General features: G+C 37.9%; 2 protein-coding genes across 3 annotated transcripts; one reads left to right on the plus strand and one right to left on the minus strand.

Annotated features, from left to right (window-relative positions):
* Positions 1-268: 268 nt before the first annotated feature.
* On the minus strand, positions 269-6,266 carry PLK2 (polo like kinase 2). Of its 2 annotated transcripts, none has more exons than XM_003133981.6 (14): positions 5,872-6,266; positions 5,148-5,255; positions 4,898-5,014; positions 4,568-4,697; positions 4,249-4,336; positions 3,708-3,803; positions 3,401-3,599; positions 3,147-3,294; positions 2,707-2,804; positions 2,283-2,412; positions 1,813-2,053; positions 1,559-1,688; positions 1,192-1,302; positions 269-1,060 (listed from the first exon to the last, which is right to left on the minus strand). In XM_003133981.6, exons 1-14 carry the CDS (start codon positions 6,139-6,141, stop codon positions 869-871), a joined length of 2,058 nt encoding a protein of 685 aa, XP_003134029.1. In that variant the 5' UTR covers positions 6,142-6,266; the 3' UTR covers positions 269-868. The 2 variants fall into 2 exon arrangements, with proteins under 2 accessions (XP_003134029.1, XP_084858401.1); XM_085002275.1 differs by having other exon boundaries at positions 4,568-4,726.
* A 118-nt stretch (positions 6,267-6,384) lies between these two features.
* LOC146395563 (uncharacterized) lies at positions 6,385-18,763 on the plus strand. The gene is made up of 2 exons (XM_085002294.1): positions 6,385-7,137; positions 18,579-18,763. Exons 1-2 carry the CDS (start codon positions 6,894-6,896, stop codon positions 18,659-18,661), a joined length of 327 nt encoding a protein of 108 aa, XP_084858420.1. The 5' UTR covers positions 6,385-6,893; the 3' UTR covers positions 18,662-18,763.
* The last annotated feature ends 1,614 nt before the right edge of the window (positions 18,764-20,377 follow it).

A 20,377-nucleotide genomic window follows, 5' to 3' on the forward strand; every position in this document is an offset into this window, starting at 1 on the left:
TGGATTGAGTAGGAGGTCTATATTTTGGTTGTGACAAGAGTGGCGTATCTATTATACTCTTCTCTTCTTAAGCTAGATCTATCCAGAGTTTATGTTTATACTTGAGGTATTAATGACTGACTTCCTAGAAACTTATTAGAAAAAGTAAAGCTCTGACTTTCTAGTATGCTTCTATACACAATGTCATGCCAAAGAGCTCCAAGAACCCACAATCAAAGAATGCCGTGATACAGTGCTCGTGCCAAACCAAAGACATGAGAGACCATGGTTTCGGCTTTTTCATACTCTTTATTGCCAACAGTTTAAAATGGTCAACATAAAAAAAAAATTGATAATAAATACTGCTCTTTGGGCTGTAATAAATAAAAAGTTTATTAACAAGGAATGCACTTTTCCAGCCACAAGTGTCTTCAAAAATTAACAAAAAAAAAAAAAAATTAGATATGGCCATAGTTCACAGTTAAGCAGCCAAAAGCTGCTCCGATTACAGCCTTTAAACATTATGGGAGCGTCCTCCCTTCTCCCTCCCCTTCAGGAAGTTTATTCACAGTTCCAAGTCCTCTGTCTGAAGTGCTCTCAACAGAGAGAAGTTAAGAGTCAATGCGCCTTTCTGCAAAATTGTCTGAAAAACCTTTTGAAACAGGTACGTCAAGGAGAACTGCATTCGGCTTCACTCTCAGACTGTCCAAAGTCCAGAACTGTATGCCTCCGCCTGGCCTGGTTCCACCAAGTCCAGCAGGCCAGGGAGCAATTGTTTTCGTACCACCACCTGTCCATCTTCTTCAACGTGCTGTACATCATCCTACTGGCTTCCCTGCAGATCTCACAGTGGAAAAGAGGAGTCCCATAGGGTCCTTTCAAAAATCTTTCAGTTACATCTCTGTAAGAGCATGTTCAGAGCATATTCCATTCGGTTTTTTAATTCTAATGAACAGCCAGACATCAGCAGAGTCGTCAGCCTAAACGTTGTAGATATCCTGTCCTCGTTGATGTAAGTGAGAAGGTATTCTTCATTTTGGCTACAGATGATTATTTTCGTATGATCATGGTAGAAATTCACCTTTAAAAAGTAGACATAGATTTAGAGATCTCTAAATATTCTTCAAGAATTAGAAGAGTTTTATCAAGTTTTCTAGGTATTAATTATTTTTTTATGACCAAGATATGTGCTTTCTAAAAGGGCTCATTTACCTGAAAGGTGCCGTCATTGAAGAGCATCATTAAGGCCTTATCAGATTTTAGCCACTGAAGGAGGTAGAGCCGAGGTCTTCGAACATCAGTAACACTAGGCAGATCTCCACCCTGGAAGAGATGGGGAGAGTCAGTGCCAATAAGGACTTTTCAGAGTACATTCAATCCTTCTAAGCAAAGCCTCTCAGGCCTAACCAAGCACCAGAATGGCCTGGAGATTGCTGGCCTCACCACCCAGAGGTTCTGATTCAGTGGATTGAGGGCAGGACGTGAGAGGCTGCACTTCCAGAAAGCTTCAAGGCTACACAAACGCTATTGCTCTTGGACTACACCACAAACATCCCTGCTTGAAAGCCACAGCACTTACATCCATGAGGTTCTCCTCCATGTAATGAGAGAAGTATTTCAGCACCGTCACTTGACTGATGAATTGTTCAGGGGCATCTGTTGCTGGGAAAACAGAGCACTGGCCAAGCTCTGCATAATAGTGAACTGTTCTAAAAAACAGGAACGATAGGAGAAAAAAAAGAAGAAGAAAAAGAAGAAGTTAGTCAATGTTTTTAGATTTCCTTAGGGCAAGACTAAAGAACTGATGGGGCTTCCTTAATTGAACACACTTACTTTTTGTCTGGAAGCAGGCTCATATGAGCACCATTGTTGAAAAGGACGCCTACAGTGTGGTCTGAGAGCTGGTACCCGAAGCCATATTTGTTGGAGTAATCGACCCATTTGGTGACCCACTGAAAGGAAGTGCTCAGCTGCTCTTTGGGAATACAGTCAGCTTCTGGCATGTTTTCTAGACATCCTCGAAGGACTCTGGCCACTGTGTCGGCAACACTTCCCATGGTACTGTCCTCGAGACCTGGAAAGTCAGAGAAAGTTATAAAACAATGTACAAGTAAACCTGAGGCTGTGGTAGATGCTAAGTCTCCCTTCACTAATTCTAAGGACATAGGACTCAAAATTGTTCCAAACCTCTAATTTTATTTCTTTTATGTTTAATCAGGCCAAAACCCATACTGACTGCAGTTACTTAGTCTTGAGCACTGCCATTTAGATTGTCATTATATAAAATGCGATTGACAACTTACATTCGCTGCTACTGCTGCAGCTGCCAAGAGTTCCTCTGACTATCATCCGAATAGCATCTCCAATCTGCTGCTTGTTTTCTACTGCGGGTGTTCCAGATCTGGCAACGGTAGTGGTAGGTGGCTGGAGTTCCTAAAAAGAGAAGAGTCAGGCAATAGTCAAGCATTTAAAATTCATTTGAGTTTGAGAATTCCAGCTTAACATGAGATTTTGTCACAACTACTAGGAAAGCTTATCAAAAAGCAATGGACACAAGCCAGGCAAAAGATATTCTGGTAATTCAACTGCATGCATTGTTAAACCAAGAGATAAAATCTTTCCTTTTAAAGGGTTGGAGGAAAAGCTCTATCATGATCCAGGTGATAATTAACAAAGAATGGAAATGATATAAGGTGTTTATAACTATTTTATTTTTTTCCAGCATACCTCATCTGTCCTATGTTTGCTGGGTTGCTGAGTTATTGAAGTCTTTTTCAAATCATGCCTAAGCTTGTATATTTCTTCATCTTCTTTAGACACTCTATCTGTAAATCAAGGAAAAGAATTGTGAGCCTTATTCTAGCCTAAGGAGGTAGAAGCAGAACTAGCCACATTTTCTCCTTTTGCATTAATAACCAACTTAAAAGCATCCAAGGCTAAACCAGCATTTTTACTTTTGCAATCAGCTGCAATTATGCAAGAAGCACACTTTAACACATATGAAGCAAAGAGCTATCAACCACGATTTGCAGTGTGGATTTATTATGCTATGAAAAGTTCAATAGTATGCAAACATACAGGTCAGATTATGTTAATATGAAGGCCTCTTTCAACTACCTTATCAACTAGTATTGAATACAGAAGAGTAGAAAAGTCTTGTAACTCACTATGTGTGTCAATATATCTGGCTTTGTCTTTTTTGCCACCAAAAAGAGCAGCAGCTGCCTTCTTAAAGAAATTCTTAGCTGGGCTTGACAAGTGGAAATCGGGAACTGTATGACAACAGCTAGAAGAGAGTCTGTCTGGTGTGAAACCCTGTAAAGTATAAGAAAATGTTTTCAGTAACCTGCTGGGCAATTACGATCAAGAGCATATAATAAAAAGATGCCAAAAAAAAAAAAAAAAAAAAAAGAGTACCAACCTGCAAAAAAAATTCATGTCGAATGATGTCATCCAAACTGGGGCGGTCCTCTGGATTTTTCGACAACATGCTAGCTATTAGGTGCTTAGCAGGAGCCAACAAGGATGAGGGCATTGTATACCTTGCTTCTCTTATGCACCTGTAAGTTTCTTTCAGATTTGTAGTTTCAAATGGGGGTCTTCCTAGTAACATTGTGTACCTGTGTGCAAGGAAATACTTCTTTAGAAATAATCAAAAGCAACTCTTTTCGAGTGTTAAAAATCTACATCCAAGTTTGCTTTTTGGTGATGTTGGTGCATTTACTTACATTACACAGCCTAAGGCCCAGATGTCTGATTCACAGCCATGTCCCTGTTTGTTGAGGACTTCAGGAGAAAGATAATTTGGGGTACCACATATCGTCCTGGAAAAACAAAATATAAAAATTTCATTGGGAACTATTCTACTATTTAAAATTAGTTCTCTGCATAAAACCTTAAAAGCACTATTTTGAATTTTTATTTGGAATCATTTGCCTCTTGATTTTTGGCATGCAAACAATTGACATTGGCCCAAGTGACTGGTGACTTTTTTTTTCTGCATTTACAATTTTTTTCAGCCACATGACAAAAATACTTTAAGCCAACTGAGACCAGGTACAGCAAGACATTTTTATACACATCATAATCAACTAAAAGGCATAAGGTACTCTGCCTGGTCCATGGTGGCAATGAGTACTTCCTTCAATTAACACTGTAGGGGTTTATAGATTTTAGTATCAACTGACCTCCGAAGTAGTAATTGCAAAATAAAAAGGGCATATTTGATCTCCACGAAACCCTGGTAGGATGTATTTTTCTGACTCTTACCTCCTTCTGTGTTCTAAGGGCTCCAGCCTGGCAGCCAAACCAAAGTCCCCGACTTTCAGTTCCATGGCTTCATTAATAAAGAAATTCCCTAGATGAAAAACAAAACAAAGTGTGACTCCCCTTGAAAAGACATTCTAGCCAAGCTCTCACACATCCACATGAGAGGCAGGTATTCAGTTGCTTAACTAGGTACCTTGCTCATTTAGAAGCAAGACTGCATTGGCTAGATCCCAACTAAGAACATAAAATACATAAAAAAGGAGAGAGAGAGAGCACACCACTCGACACAAAAAGTCAGAGTTCTGAGTGAAAGGCTTACCTAGTTTGAGATCTCTGTGCAAGATTTCTTGCTCATGAAGGTACTTTAGTCCAGACACAATCTGCCTGAGGTAGTATCGGACTTCTGGCTCTGTCAATACCTTCCTTGCTTTCAAGATATGAGCCATGGACTGGGAAGAGGAGAAGGAAAAAAGAGACTCTGTCAAAAAAAGTTACCAAAATCAGTGGTCTCCTTGTGCAGAGTAAGTGCCGATAGTTGATGCTGCAATATAGTAATTAGCTCCACAATTAAATCCTCAGATAAAGTGCAATTTGAATGCCCTGTCAGTCTGGGGGAAGTGGAGGTACTCAAATAGGAGTTAACACTTACCCTTCTACTGCAATATTCCAAGAGAATATAAATGTTTTCTTTGTCTTCAAAGTAGTGATAAAACTGCACTACATGCTTATGATGGAGAATTCTGTGAAGCTCTATTTCTTTGTCGATCTAAAGAAAAAGCAATATCAGTCTCATTAGCCTCCCTCAGCCCAGTTGCTTACACATGCAGAAGACATCTTCCTAACAGGGAAGGGCTGTCCCTGCACACAAAGAAAATACTTTACTCAACAGTCATACACACCTTTTCCCTTTGATGAGGTTTAGCTACTCTGCTGTGAGGAATAATTTTTGCAGCGTAGACTTTGTTGTTTGTCAAATCTGTCATCTCGTAACATTTTGCAAAGCCACCCTGAAAGGAAACAAAGCAGAGATGGAACTGAGTATGGCAGGAACATGGACGGCAAATACATATTTTTAACATATAAATGAAAAAAAACCCCACAAAATTATGGGAGAGAAAGGGTGACAGAGGGATGCAGTCTACTTTATTATTTTTTTTTTTAAAGCTCCTTCAGTTAGGGAAAAGCATCCCTGAAAACAGTAAGTTAAAACTGCCTTTTCTCCCTTGACAAAGAGGTGCTTTCGGGCGGTGGGGAGGGTGGGGGGTGGGGGCTGGGGAGAGGAGAAAAAAGGTATGAGGAGACTTGTCAAGAAAATTCTCTGGGGGCCAGGTAGAGAGAAAATTCTCTAGGTCTGGTGCAGAAAGCCCTCGCTTCTGGCTTCAAGATCAACGTCTTTAGGCTGCGTGAGGCAGACAGAGCCATGGCCAAGGATGTGAAGCCGATCCCGGCGCTGCAGGCGCACAAAAGCCAGAGTTGGGCAGGTGAGCAGCCCACGTCGCGCCGGGATTGGATCCCCCAGTAACCGAGAAGCGACGGACACGGGGACTCAGGGTCCGGCCCTGCTCGAGGACGCCGGGGCAGACCTCCCTCCCGCCTGGCAGCCGGGCGCCCGCCGCAAGTCACCTTTCCCAGCACTTTGCCGCGGCAGTAGCGCTTCCCCGTCGTGGGATCGACGATAATCCGAGAGATCTCCGCCCCCGAGTGCGAGTGGTGGTGATGGTGGTGCGGAGCCACCGGCTGCACTTGAGCCTGGGGCTGCGGCTGCTGCGGCTCCTCGGGGGGCGGCTGCGGCCGCTTCTTCTTCGAGTCCCCGCCGCAAGCCTTGCCCAGAGCCTGCTCGCACATCTTGGTGCTGGCGGCCGGCTGGTAGGTGATAGTCCGCAAGAGCTCCATGGTCGCCTCGTCGCTCTGCCCTGCCTGCTGCTACCTCCGAGGCGCGGACACACGACCGAGCCGGCCTCTGCCCTCGAATCCCCGCCGCTTCCAACCTCCCGCGCCCGTCGCCCTGGTACACTTGTGAGAGTGCGAACGCCCGGTAAAGTCTTATATACTGGCCGAGAAGGGGGTGGAGAATCGAAACGGGATGCGACGTCACGGACAACGCCCCGCCCACCGGCCGCCACAGCGGGCTGGTCCGAGCCAGAGGTCGCGACGGATCGCTGGCTTCCAGTTCTCTGGTGACGTGCGAACGCGTTCGCTCAGGCACTGGCTCCGGCTGCTTGGAGAGCTTCCCGTGACGTGGTGGTGGTGGTGGTGGACGCAGGCGTGCGGCTGTCCCTGGGACCACCACCCCATTCTTGGAATGCTCTGGCTTCTGGGTTTGAAGTAGAAACCCCAGGGCCGACGCCGGGCCCTGCCTCCACCGCCCAGCGGCCAGAGCTCAGGTCATCGCAGATTCCCTCCCCTTCACAGCCCTTCCTGACAGCCCCACCACCTGGCGCCTCCGGTGTCAAGGTGTGAGTGTACCCGGGGTCCACTGCACAGGCACGTGAGGCCTCCCCTAGCCGTCTGGAGGGCTTGGGGCTACCGCTGCACCCGCGCTTTTACCCCGCCAGTCTCACCCAGAGTGGACCTTTGGCGGGGGCGCACCAGTGAAAAGCAGGGGTTGTCGGAGCAGAGTGTCCCGAGCTCCGCGCCGCTTCCGAATGTGGCAAACCATTGCCGAATCAGTCCCACTTAGGCCCGTATGGCCTCTGTCCATCACCCTGGAGCAGGTCTTTGTCGGAGGTCAGACCCTTAACCTTGGAGGAGGCCGGTGCCTTCGGAAGGTTTCGCCTTCAGGCTGTCAAAAGACTGAGAGGCAAAGGCGCCATCTCCTGGAATATTCTAGAAGCTCAGCTAGCGGTCCGAGTGGGCAGCGGTTAACGACTATATGGGCTTTCTTTGACAGTAAGTGGTAATAAAAGCGCTCCTAGTGCTAATTAATGGTTTTACAGTGGAAATCGTCTATCAATTGTTATTCAGAAGGGGTTATGCAGAATGCGTCGTTTAAATGGCGCATTGAGCCACGTGGCTGCTCCTGTGCTGGGAGTCAGTCCTAAGCCTTCCAAGAGGAGAGGTTTGGTAGCGGATTGGTAGCGTGAGGGAGAATAGCCCAGTGAGCCAAAACATGGTTTAGCATCCTATTCCAGATTTTACGATTCAGATTTGCTAAGGAAGAACACTATTTTCTTTCTTGCTCTAATAACAATAATGCCCTTACTGTGCACGTCCTCATGTTTTAGTATTTTTAAATCCCTCCTTCTTTAAATTCTTCATCAGTTCTAAGTAGGAAATGTTATTCCCATTTTATAGATGAGGAATCCGGGGTTTAGAAAATTTAAGTATTCTTTCTATATATGTATTTAGTAGATCATCCAATTTATGTTAATTAGCAATAGACTTTTTAATTTAAAATATGGTAAACAGTCTTTTGATACTAATTTCCATTGCTGTTTAGAATACCAGATTAATTACCCGTGGAATATAGTTAGAAAAAAGGGTTGTTGGCTGCAGTCCACCATTAAGTTTAGTTATGCATGGTATAAGTTAATTAGGTATGCGTGGTTTCAAAGACATTCTATCTAAAATACTTCCAACTTGATGTAGAAAAGCCATTCCTTGCCATTACTGAGTAGAAAGGGAAAATCTTCCTTTTTGATTCTGTGAACAGCTCAGGGCAAGCCCGGGCATGTTTCTCATAAGTGAAAGTGGACTTTACTCCAAGATTATCAGGGCAGGACTAAGGGGTGGACTTGGAGGTGGAAATGAAGAATTACCTAATCCTTCTCTTTATTCATAAACCCAAGGGTGACCTTTACTCACCAGGCTTATGCAGACGTATTTACTAGCCTGTAGTAGGCTTGCTGGTTTAGAAAATACTACCTAAATTTCCAGAATTAAATTTATAACTCGCCTTTATTTTATCAGCGCATAATGAATTTTTTAACCTGTATTTTTTATAACTTTCTAAGATAAAAGGAATGTGAAGAATGGTCATGACATTTTTCATTGTTATTTCCATTCTCTGGTTATCAGATACTACTGGTTATCAGCTTCTTTACTAAATATATTTAAGCTTTTGCTAGCCTGTTGAACAGGCCATGTGAAATTCATATCTATCCTGTAAAACATTTGAGCATTTAATGAAGTATTAACATGTGTATATATTCTGGGGTCTTCTCGCCAACTGTGAAAATCTCACTTTTTGGTTTGTAGTGCCATCGTGTGGACGGAATCAAAATTATTGCCCCTGGACCAAAAAAGGGAAATAAATGTACTTTCCAATGAAGATAAATCTTTAATTACAAAATATTTCTCTGTAATTCTTTAGATTTAATATAATTACTAGTAAGATCCCAATGTGATTTTCAGTTAAACTCGACAAGCTGATTGTAAACTTTATATCAAAGTGTAAGTGATCAAAAATAGCAAAGTAGAATTGGAAGAGAGGTCTTTCTCCACCAGCTATCACGACTTAGAATGAAGCTAAAGCAACTAAGAAAGTTTAGTCCTCACAAAAATATATTAACCAGTGGAAGAGAATAAAGAGCTTAGAAATAAATGAACTTTGATAAATGGCAGAGGAGGAACATGATAGATCAGTGAGAAAAGGAGACTATTCAGTAAATGGAACTAGAAAAAAAAAAGCTTTTCCATATTTAAAAAAATGAAATCCGTATCTCATGTTGTATTAGTTTTCTCTGGCTACTCTAACAGGATACCAAAGACTGGATGGCTTAAACAACAGAAATATATTTTCTCACAGTTCTGGAGGCTAGAAGTCCAGGATCAAGATGTGGGCAGGCTTGGTTTCTCCAAAGACTTCTCTCCTTCACATGTACACGTCTGCCCTGCCTTTTCACCTTGTCCTCTCATGATCTTTGCTTTGTGAGAGAGCATCCCTGGTGTCCTCCTGTGTATCCAAATTTCCTGTTATAAGGGCAGCGGTTAGATTGGGTTAGGGCCCACCTGGATGACCTCTTTTAACCATAATCATGTCTTTAAGGCCTTAAATACAGTCACATTCTGAGGTACTAGGGGCTAGAGCTTCAATATAAGAATTTTAAGGAGAAATAATTCAGCCCATTACACACACTATGTACAGAAAATCTACTGCAGATGGAGTAAGGACTTAAAGATTAAGGATGAAACAAAATGGCAGTAGGAAATACAGGCAAGCAACTTTCTGAGCATAGTGTAGGGAAAGATTTTTTTTCTAATTGAGCTAGTGTTGACATATAACTACATTGGTTTTAGGTGTACAGCATGATTTGGGATAGGTATATACTGTGAAAGGGCTAACACAGTTTACCTTACACATATGGTTACAAATTGTTTTTTCTTGTGTGATAAGAAATTTTAAGATCTGCTCTCTCAGTATTGTTAACCAGACTCTCCATGTTGTACAATACTTCCCTTGGGTTTATTTTTCCTATAATAGGAACTTTGTACCTTTTGACCCCCCCCCTTTACGTATTTTGCCCACCCTCTCTGACTTCTGTTAACTACCAATCTGTTTCCTGTATCTATGTGTTCGATTTTTTATTTTAGATTTCACATGTAAGTGAGAATATACATTGTCTTTCTCTGTCTTATTTCACTTAACATACTTCCCTCAAGTTGCATCCATATGGTTGTAAATGGCAGTTTCCTTGTGTTTTATTGCTGGATCATATTTGTGTGTGTGTGTTTGCCTTATCCATTCATCCATTGATGGACACTTTGTTCATACCTTAGATGTCATGAATAATGCTGCAGTGAACATGGGATATGGATATTTCTTCAAGCTTATGATATCATTTCCTTTGCTTATATACCCAGAGTGGGATTGCTGAATATGGTAGTTCTGTTTTTAATTTTTTGAGGAATCGCCATTCTCTTTTCCATAGTGATTACACCAATTTATATTCCCATCAACAGTGCATAAGGGTTCCCTTTTCTCCACTTCCTTGCCAATGCTTATTATTTCTTGTTTTTTTAATAAATAGCCTTTCTAAACAGATGGGAGGTGATATCTCATTGTGGTTTGAATATGCCTTTCCTTGATGATTAGTGATATTGTGCATCTTTTCATGTACCTGTTGGCCATTTGTTATGTCTTCTTTGAAAAGTGTCTATTCAGTCTTCTGCCTGTTTGTTTTAAAATTGAAGTATAGTTGATTTACAGTGTTGGATTAATTTCTATTGTACAGCAAAATGATTTTCTTATATACATTACATACCTTTTCATATTCTCTTTCATTATGATTTGTTATAAGATATAGGACATAGTTTCCTGTGGTATACAGTAGGTCCTTGTTGTTTATCTATTTTTTTATATAGTAGTTTATATCTACTAATCCCAAACTCCTAATTTACCACCTCCCCTTCTCCCCTTTGGTAACCATAAATTTGGTTTCTATGTCTGTAAGTCTGTTTGTTTTGTAAATAAGTTCATTTGTATCATACTTTAGATTCCCCATGTGTTATCATAGGTTATTTGTCTTTCCCTAATTTACTTCACTTAATTATCTCTAGGGACATACATGTAGTTGGATGGCTGAGTAGTATTCCATTGTGTATATATACTCATCTTCATTACCCATTCATGTTTCAATGGACATTTAGGTTGCTTCCATGTCTTCACTATTGTAAATGGTGCTACTGTGAATATAGGAGTGCATGTATCTTTTTTTTTTTTTTTTTTTTTTTTTTGTCTTTTTTGCCTTTTCTTGAGCCGCTCCCGTGGCATATGGAGGTTCCCAGGCTAGGGGTCCAATCAGAGCTGTAGCCACAGGCCTACGCCAGAGCCACAGTAATGCACACCACAGCTCACGGCAATGCCAGATCCTCAACCAGGAATGCATGTATCTTTTCAAATTAGGGTTTTCTCTGGATAAATGCCCAGGAGTAGGATTGCTGGATCATGTATGTTTTCTTCCCCTTTTTAATCAGATTGTCTCTCTTGATTTGTATGAATTCTCTGTACATTTTGTATGTTAACCCCTTATCATATATACAATTTGAAAATGTTTTCCTTCATTCTGTAGTTTACCTTTCATTTTACTGATGATTTTTCCTTCATTGTGCAGAAGATTTTTAGTTTGATATATTCCCACTTGTTTACTTTTTGCTTTAATTACCTTTGCTTTTGTTGTCAAATCCAAAAAAGTCATAGCCAAGACCAATGTCAAGGAACTTGCACCTATTTTTTCTTCTAGGGGTTTTACGGTTTCAGATCTTACACTTAAATCTTTAATCTATTTTGATTTTTGTGTACAACATAAAGATAGTGGTCCAGTTTCATTCTTTCATATGTGGCTGTCTGGTTTTCCCGGGACCATTTACTGAAGGGACTATCTTTTATATATGTCCAAAAAAATATTATGAAGAAAGGATAGTCTCTTCAGTAAAGGCAATGATTTCTTAACATGCAAAGCCCATTAACCATGTAACAAGAGGTTGATAAATTGGGGTAAATTAAAATTAAGAATCTGAGGCTTCAATCTGGAAGGGTAAAAGAGTCCAAACCTCATTTTATATTCATCACAATGTATCTAATTGATTGGACATTTAAATTTAATCCCTATCTTTTTGAGAAATAATTTAATGAAAATAAAAGGTTAATTTTAGGATTTAAGTTTAAATAGTAAATATGTTAAGTATCTTTTGTGTTATGTTCATTTTGACATTTTGTAAGTGAAAAAAAACTGGCAATTTCTGTCAGTAATCTTTGATGAAGGTTTATATAACACATTAACTAAAATAGTTGACCAAAATTTTATTCATTCATCTGTCAGTCTAGCTACCTACTTACCTATCCATCTCTTTGTTTGACATGATACTAACTGTGCTTGAAAGCAACTCCCCTTCCCACTCATTTCCTTTTGCACAAACTGAAACTATTTCGGTGGACTTAGATCTCCCTCTACTGGTAGAAAATGATGATGGCAATCAATGCTGTAAAGTTTCAAAAGCTGCTTAATATGTAGCTGTTCCTTGAAGTCATACCCACCATTTCATTGTGTTGTGTAGCACCAGCATAAGAAATAATCTCACTTTTGAATCTGTCTTAAAGGGTAGAATTATTTTCTAAAATGATTAAGTTAACATATTTTAAAATGATTTTTATTTTTCCATTATACTTGACTTACAGTATTCTGTCAGTTTCTACTGTATAGCAAAGTGACCTAATCATACATATATATATATTCTTTTTTTCCCATTATCCTCCATCATGTTCCATCACAAGTGACTGGATATAGTTCCCTGTGCTATACAGTAGTATATCATTACTTAAGATATGAGATCTCATTGCTATGGCATGTCAAATGCCATAGTTTGCCTATATTAACCCCAAACTCTCAGTCCATCCCACTTCCTCCCCCTCCCCTTTGGCAACCACAAGTCTCTTCTCCAAGTCCATGAGTTTCTTTTCTGTGGAAAAGTTCATTTGTACTGTATATTAGATTCCAGATATAAGTGATATCATATAGTATTTGTCTTTCTCTTTCTGACTTATTTCACTTAGTATGAGAGTCTCTAGTTCTATCCGTGTTGCTACAGATGGCATGATTTTGTTCTTTATGTGGCTGAGTAGCATTCCATTTTGTATATACATCACATCTTCTTAATCCATTCATCTGTTGAGGGACTTTGAGGTTGTTTCCATGTCTTGGCTATTGTGAATAGTGCTGCAGTAAACATAGGGGTGCATGTATCTTTTTCAATGAAAGTTTTGTCTGGCTGTATGTCCAAGAGTGGGATTGCTGGGTCATATGGTAGTTCTATATTTAGCTTTCTGAGGTACTTCCATACTGTTTTCCATAGTGGTTGTACCAATTTATATTCCCACCAATAATGTAGGAGGGTAACCTTTTCTCCATACCCTCTTCAGCATTTGTTGAATATAACATAAATAAAATAGAGGTGTTTTAGTTTTTCCTCATTCTTGGAATTGAATGAGGAATTTTTCCTCATTCTTGAGGAAATTCTTGAGAATTTTTCCTCATTCTTTTGTCTCATTGACATCTTTAAAAAATTTCTTTTGAAGAACAGCTTTCTGTCTTTGTGAATTCTTGCAGTTTGCTTGTCCTCTAACATGTACTTCTGAATTTCTTCTTCATTTAAGACCTTTTTAAATTCCTCTTTTACTGAGATATACAGTACTGTATAAGTTTAATGTTAACAGCATAGTGATGTGACTTATACACATCCTGAAATGATTATCACAGTAAGTTTATTGAACATTGATCTCACAGAAACAAAATTAAAGAAAAAATTCTTCTTTGTGGTAAAAAAAATCAGGATTTACTTTTTAACAACTTTCATATATAACAGCAGTGTTAATTATATTTCTCATGTAGCTCATTATACCCTTAGTATTTATCTTATAACTGGAAGTTTCTAGCTTTTGACTGCCTTCATCTAATTCCCTTTCCCCCTACTCCCTACCTCTAGTAACCACAAATCTGATCTCTTTTTCTATGAGTCATTTGTCTTTGAAGTATAATTGCTTTACAATACTATGCTAGTTCCTGTTACACAACATATTGATTTGATATTTCCGTATGTTACAAAATGATCACCGTAAATCTAGTTAGTCTGTCACCATACAAATTTATTACATACTTATTGAGTATATTCCTCACATTGTACACTTCATTCTTGTGATTCACTTACTTTGTTTACCTCTTAATCTCCCTCACCTGTTTCTTTCCTCCGCCCCCCCCCCACGCCCCCACGCCCCCACGCCCCCACGCCCCCACGGCAACTATGTGTTTGTTCTCTGTATCTTATGTCAGCTTCTTTTTGCTTAGGCTTGTTTGTTTTGCTTTTTAGATTCACATCTAAGTACAATCATAACAGTATTTGTCTTTCTCTGACTTATTTCACTTAGTATAATACCTTCTGCATCCATCAGTGTTGTCGCAAATGGCAAGATTTCATTCTTTCTGATATCTGAATAGTGTTGCATATGTATGTTTATACCACATCTTCTTCTTCCGTTCATCTATTGATGGAAATTTAGGTTGCATCTGTGTCTTGGCTTTTGCAAGTAATGTTGCAGTGACACAGGAGTACATGTATGTTTTCTGTTTAGTGCTTTCGTTTTCTTTGGATAAATACTCAGGAGTGGCTTGCTGGATCATATTGTAATTCTGTTTGCAGATTTTTGAGAAACCTCCATATTGTTTTCTGTAGTGGTGGTGCAATTGAAATATTGCATGAAGTTTCTCCTTTCTCCACAGCCTTTTCAACACTGCTTACTTGTTGCCTTTTTGCTAATAGCCATTCTGACAGGTATGAGGTGCTATCTCATTGTGTTATGCATTTTCCATGATGATTAATGATGTTGAACATCTTTTCATGTGCCTGTTGTCCATCTGTATATCTTCTTTGGCGAAATGTCTACTCAGATACTCTGCCTATTTTTCAGTTAGGTTATTATTATTATTTTTTAATGTTGAGCTATGTGAGTTCTTTGTATACTTTGGATATTAACCTCTTATCAAACATATCATTTGCAAATCTCTTCTTCCACTCAGTAGGTGGCTTTTTCATTTTGTTGATAGTTTCCTTCACTGTACAAAAGCTTTTCATTTTGATGTAGTCTCAAATTGTTTATTTGTATTTTTATTTTCCTTGCCTGGGGAGACATATCCAAAAAATATGTTACAAAGACCAGCATCAAAGTGCATACTGCTTATGTTTCCTTCTGGATGTTCAGTTGTTTCAGGTCTTACATTTAGATCTTAAGTCCATTTTGAATTTGGTTTTATGTGTGGTGTGAGTGATCCAGTTTCATTCTTTTGTATGTAGCTGTCCAGTTTTCTTTCCCAACACCATTTATTGAAGTGACTGTCTTTTCACTACTATACATTCCTATCTCTTCTGTCATAGATTAATTGCCCATATAAGTGTGGGTTCAGTTCTGGGCTCTATATTCTGTTCCATTGATCTATGGGCATGTTTTTATGACAGTACCATACTGTTTTGATGACTGTAGGTTTGAGTATAATTTGAAGTCAGGGAACATAATACCTCTAAATTTGTTCTTTATCCTCAAGATTGTTTTGGCCATATAGGTCTTTTGTTTCCATGCAAATTTTAGAATTATATTAGTTCCTGAAAAATTCTATTGGTGTTTTCATAGGGATTGCATTGAATCTGTAAACAGACTTTGGTAGTATGGTTATTTTAGCAATATTAATTTTTCTACTTCACGAACACAGTGTATCTTTCAATGTGTGTCATCCTCAGTTTTTTAATCAACATCTTATAGTTTTTTAAGTACAGAATTTTTAAAAAAAACTTTTTATTTAATTTATACCTAAGTATTTTTATTCTTTTTAATGTGATTATAAATGGAATTGTTTTCTTAATTTCTTTTTCTGATAGTGCATTGTTAGTGTACAGAATTATAGCAGACTTCTGTATATTAATTTTGTGTCCTGTAACTCTACCAAATTCATTGATTTTTGATGATTGGCTTTAAGATTTTTTTGTATATAACGTCATGTCACCTGTAATAATCTGTCAATGGATAGATCATCCAAGAAGAAAATCAGTAAGAAAACACTGGCCTTAAATGATTAGACCAAATGGACTCGGATATATAGAACATTTAGGGATATGTAGAACATTTCATCCCAACACAACAGAATACACATTCTTTTCAGGTGCACATGGAACGTTCTCCAAGGTAGATTTTAGATGCTAGGCCACAAAACAAGTCTCGGTAAATTGAAGAAAATTGAAATCACATCAAATATCTTTTCTTTCTCTCTCTCTCTCTCTTTTTTTTGAGGAAGACTCGTTTATTTTATTTTATTAATTTATTTTGCTTTTTAGGGCTGTACCCACAGCAATTAGGCTAGGGGTCTAATTGGAGTTATAGCTGCCAGCCTCTGCCACAGCCACAGCAACATGGGATCCAAGCCACATCTGTGACCTACGCCACAGCTCATGGCAATGCCAGATCCTTACCCCACTGAGCAAGGCCAGGAATCAAACCCACATGCTCATGGATCTTAGTCAGGATTGTTAACTGCTGAACCATGGAGGGAACTCCCAAACATCTTTTCTGACCACAATGTTATGAGACTAGAAATAAACTACAAGAAAAAAACCACAAAAAACACAAATATGTAGAGTCTAAACAATAAACTACTAAACAACCATTGGATCACTGAAGAAATCAAACAAGAAATTTAAAAAATACCTGGAGAAAAATGAAAACAAAAACACAGTGATCCAAAATCTACAGGCCACAGCAAAAGAAATTTTTTGAGGGGAGTTTATAGTGATAGAGTCCTATCTCAGGAAACAAGACAAATCTCAAGTAAACAAGTTAGCTTTACACCTGAAAAAAAATTAGAAAAAGAATAAAACCCAAAATAGTAAAGGGAAAGAATCATAAATGCCAGAGTAGAAATAAAAAGAAACTGAAAAAATAGCAAACAACAATGAAACTAGGAGCTGGTTCTTTGAAAAGATAAACAAAATTGATAAATCTTTAGCTAGATTCATCAAGAAAAACAGACAGCCCAAATCAATAAAATCAAAAATAGAAGTTCAACTAATACCACAGAAATACAAAGGATCATAAGAGATTACTATGAATAGTTAGATGCCAATAAAATGGAAAACATAGAAGAAATGGACAAATTCCTATATGTGTAGTCTCCCAAGACCAAACCAAGAAGAAATAGAAAATATGAAGAGCTCAATTACAAGTAATGAATCTGAATCTGTAAAAGTAATGAAAAGTTCAGGACCAGACAGCTTCACAGGTGAATTCCATCAAACATTTAGAGCAGAGTTAACACCTATCCTTCTCAAACTATTCCAAAACAATTGAAGGAGAAGAAATACTAGCAAATCATTCTATAAGGTCAGCATCATCCTGATAACAAAACCAGACACACATAATCACTTTAAAAAAGGAAAATTACAGGCCAACATCACTGATAAATATCAATGCAAAAATCCTCAACAAAATATTAGAAAACTGAACTTAACAATTACATTAAAAGTATCATACACCGTGCTCAAATGGGATTTGATCCAGGAATACAAGGATAGTTCAGCATCTGCAAGTCAATAAATGTGATATACTGTATTAAAAAATTGAGGAATGAAAATCTTATGATCATCTCAATAGGTGCATAAAAAGCTTTTGGCAAAATTTAACATCCATTTATGATTAAAAACTCTCAACAAAGTGGGTATAAAGGAAACATAGAGGAAGACTCCAAAATATTTATAATGTCTCAAATACAACATAGTTGTTGAGAATTTGTATTTAAAAATCTGTCTTAAATAGCAATTAAATCCCATAAAAATGCAAACCTAAATCTTAGAATATACAGAAAAAATATATATAAAACACTAGCTATCAGGACAGTCAAAGCAGTATTCTTAACTGGAACAGTTTTGTCTCCCATAGTGGGACTTTTGTCTCCCATAGTGAGACTTTTGACATTTTTCATTTTCACATTTGGGGTAAGGCGTGTTGTTGGCATCTAGTAGGTATAGACCAGTGAAGCTGCTAAACATCCTGTAATGCACAAGAAAGCCCTTCACAACAAAGAATTACCTGCCCTAACATGTCAGTAGCCCTGAGGTTGGGAAACTCACTTTTTAAATAGATGTTAATGCTTGAGCGAAGATGATAGATTACTTATTTAGAAATAACATTTACTAATATTTTTAATATCAAGATTCAGCTCCTCAAAGAGGTGTTCCTAGTCTACCCTCTCTCTCTTATTGTCTTTTATCTGAACAAGATTTCTGATGCATACTGTGCTTTGTCTTATTTAATTATTTGGTGGTTATTTTTCTTTTCTACAGGTGTGAAAGCTCCATGAAGACAGGTTCATTACTTTCTTCAGTTCTGTATTCCTTGTGTCTACAACAGTACATGGCACAGGATAGGACCTCAATTATTTTTTGGATAAATTTATAAATGTAAACTTGTTGAGGAGACTAGACACTTTCTAGATCTGATCATGTGTAAGTTACTGAACCTCTCTGTGCCACAGTTAACATGGGGATTACAATGTTTTAATAAGGTGATTGTGATTAAATAAGCCAATACCTGGAATGTGTTTAGAGCAGTACCTGACATACAGTAAGAGATCAATAATATTTGTTATTATTTAACATTCAGGAGAAAGGAAAGGGCAAGACAAAGAACTAACAGAGGCAACAAGGATAGACAAGGAGTTTAACCCAAGACCTAGTGGAAAGATCTTCACTCTGGTTTACTGAGTGGAGTTGAACAAAAATGAATGAAACTAACAAGGAGGAAGAGTGAGCATATAAGCACTGTTTCTGTTTACCTTTTCGGTTTGTTTTTGCCTTAGGGATGTGTAAAGAGAGAACCATCGAGGAGGCTCTCACCACCAGCCAAGGGAGAAGATGTCCCAGCTCTGGACCCAGGACATGACAAAACCCCAGTTTAGCTGCTCTGAAGGATTCCACTATGGGCAAGGATGTTTTCATTTGCATGTTTATATATTTTAAAATATAATTGTGGTCTCATGAATTTTACAAGTTGAAATTACATTTACTGTAATTTTAAAATGCAGTTCTATTCAGGCAAGAGGTAGGAAATATATTTTTTAAATCGGGATTTAAATTGACATTTGTCAGTTCAAATTTGGCTTATAGGGTTTTATTTAATTCTTTTGATTTTTATACTCATCTCTTAAAATGAAAATTTTACTTTATGTGGATAATCATTTGTTTTGGCTGTTTAATGTACATAAAACAACTTCACAGTAACAATGCCAGCATTACTATTAGCAATAGAACCACTGAATTTGGAACCCTTTTTGATTTAAGAATATATCCTTCCAAAGGTTTTCAGCAAGAATACAATATTCTAGCATGATCTAAAGTAATTCTTTCTTCTATCTGGTTATATTAAGTTTATTCTTAGTATAATATTAAGTTATATTAATAGTTATTAAAAATAGAGTTAGTATATTTCCTTTTAAAATATTTTCATTTTAGGGATTATTTTTTGAAATGTAAAACATTTGCATGATTCAAAAGTCAAAATTACATAAAAGCATACTCCAAGAAGTCTTGCTTCCATTTCTGTTCATTTAGTATTATAAATTAACAGCCCCCCATCCCTAACCAGTAGATATTTTCATTATATATGTTGGCTTTACCTTTCAGATTCTCCTCTGAAAATAGAAGCAGATATGTCTGTCTATCTATATCTACTTACATGCTTAACCTATATATTATCTTCAAGTCCAAATACTTTTATTTTTTATTTCTCCTCCTTTCTCACACAAAGTGTAACACACCCAGTCCTAACTTTGAATCTGCATAAGGCTAATTGAATCATCCAGCAGTTAGGCAGACAGAAGAACCTGCTAGAAGATTGTTATTTTGCCTTGGGCTCCAGCCAGAGACACGTAGGTTGTTTTTTTACAGCAATTTGCTTTTTAACAATTTGATTGAGGCATAACTAACCTACAGTGAACTGCAGATATTCAAAGTGTACAATTTGATAAGTTTTGATGTATGTGCATAGTCATAAACCCATTACCACAATTATATGATGGAACATATCATTCCTCCCAAAATGTTCATCTTGCCCCTTATAGGTCCCTTCTTCCCATCCCTTCTTAACCCCTTCACTTCCTCAGATAACCGCTGATCCGCCTTATTTCACTATAGGTTAGTTCACACTTTAAAGAATTTTATAGAAAGGGAATCATACAGTATATTCTCGATTTTTTTCTGGTTTTTACTCATTGTGTCTATTTTGAGTCTGTCGATAATTTGTTTCTTTTTATTGCTGAGTCACATTCCATTGTTTGGCTGCATCACAATCAATTCATTTACCTGTTGATATTTATTCATTTACCTGTTGTTTCTAGAATGGGGCTTTTGAAAATAAAAGTTTCTAAGAACACAGTATAAAATCTTTATGGACATATGCTTTATTTTCTCTCTGGCAAATACCTAAGTGGAATGGCTAGATCATCTAGTAGATATTTGTTTGACTTTATATTTAAAAAAAAATTTTTTTAAACACAAACTGTGTTCTAAAGTTATGTAATTTTAAATTCTCATCAGCAGTGCATGAGAATTCCAGTTCTTCCACTTCCTTATCAACACTAATATTAACTAATATAGTTAC

This window comes from Sus scrofa, chromosome 16 (assembly GCF_054392235.1).
Source record: "Sus scrofa isolate SSC_HxYL_T2T_F1_AM1 chromosome 16, Sscrofa_HxYL_maternal_Yorkshire_Landrace_v2.0, whole genome shotgun sequence".
Taxonomy (NCBI): domain Eukaryota; kingdom Metazoa; phylum Chordata; class Mammalia; order Artiodactyla; family Suidae; genus Sus; species Sus scrofa.

Coding starts and splice junctions, on each gene's coding strand:
- LOC146395563 (XM_085002294.1), top strand. CDS start 6,894: ATGTGGCAAACCATTGCCGAATCAGTCCCACTTAGGCCCGTATGGCCT. Junction 7,138..18,578: donor TATATGGGCTTTCTTTGACA/GTAAGTGGTAAT, acceptor TTTTTGCCTTAG/GGATGTGTAAAGAGAGAACC.
- PLK2 (XM_003133981.6), bottom strand. CDS start 6,141: ATGGAGCTCTTGCGGACTATCACCTACCAGCCGGCCGCCAGCACCAAG. Junction 2,805..3,146: donor CAGATATATTGACACACATA/GTGAGTTACAAG, acceptor CTTGATTTACAG/ATAGAGTGTCTAAAGAAGAT. Junction 1,303..1,558: donor TGGAGGAGAACCTCATGGAT/GTAAGTGCTGTG, acceptor CATCTCTTCCAG/GGTGGAGATCTGCCTAGTGT.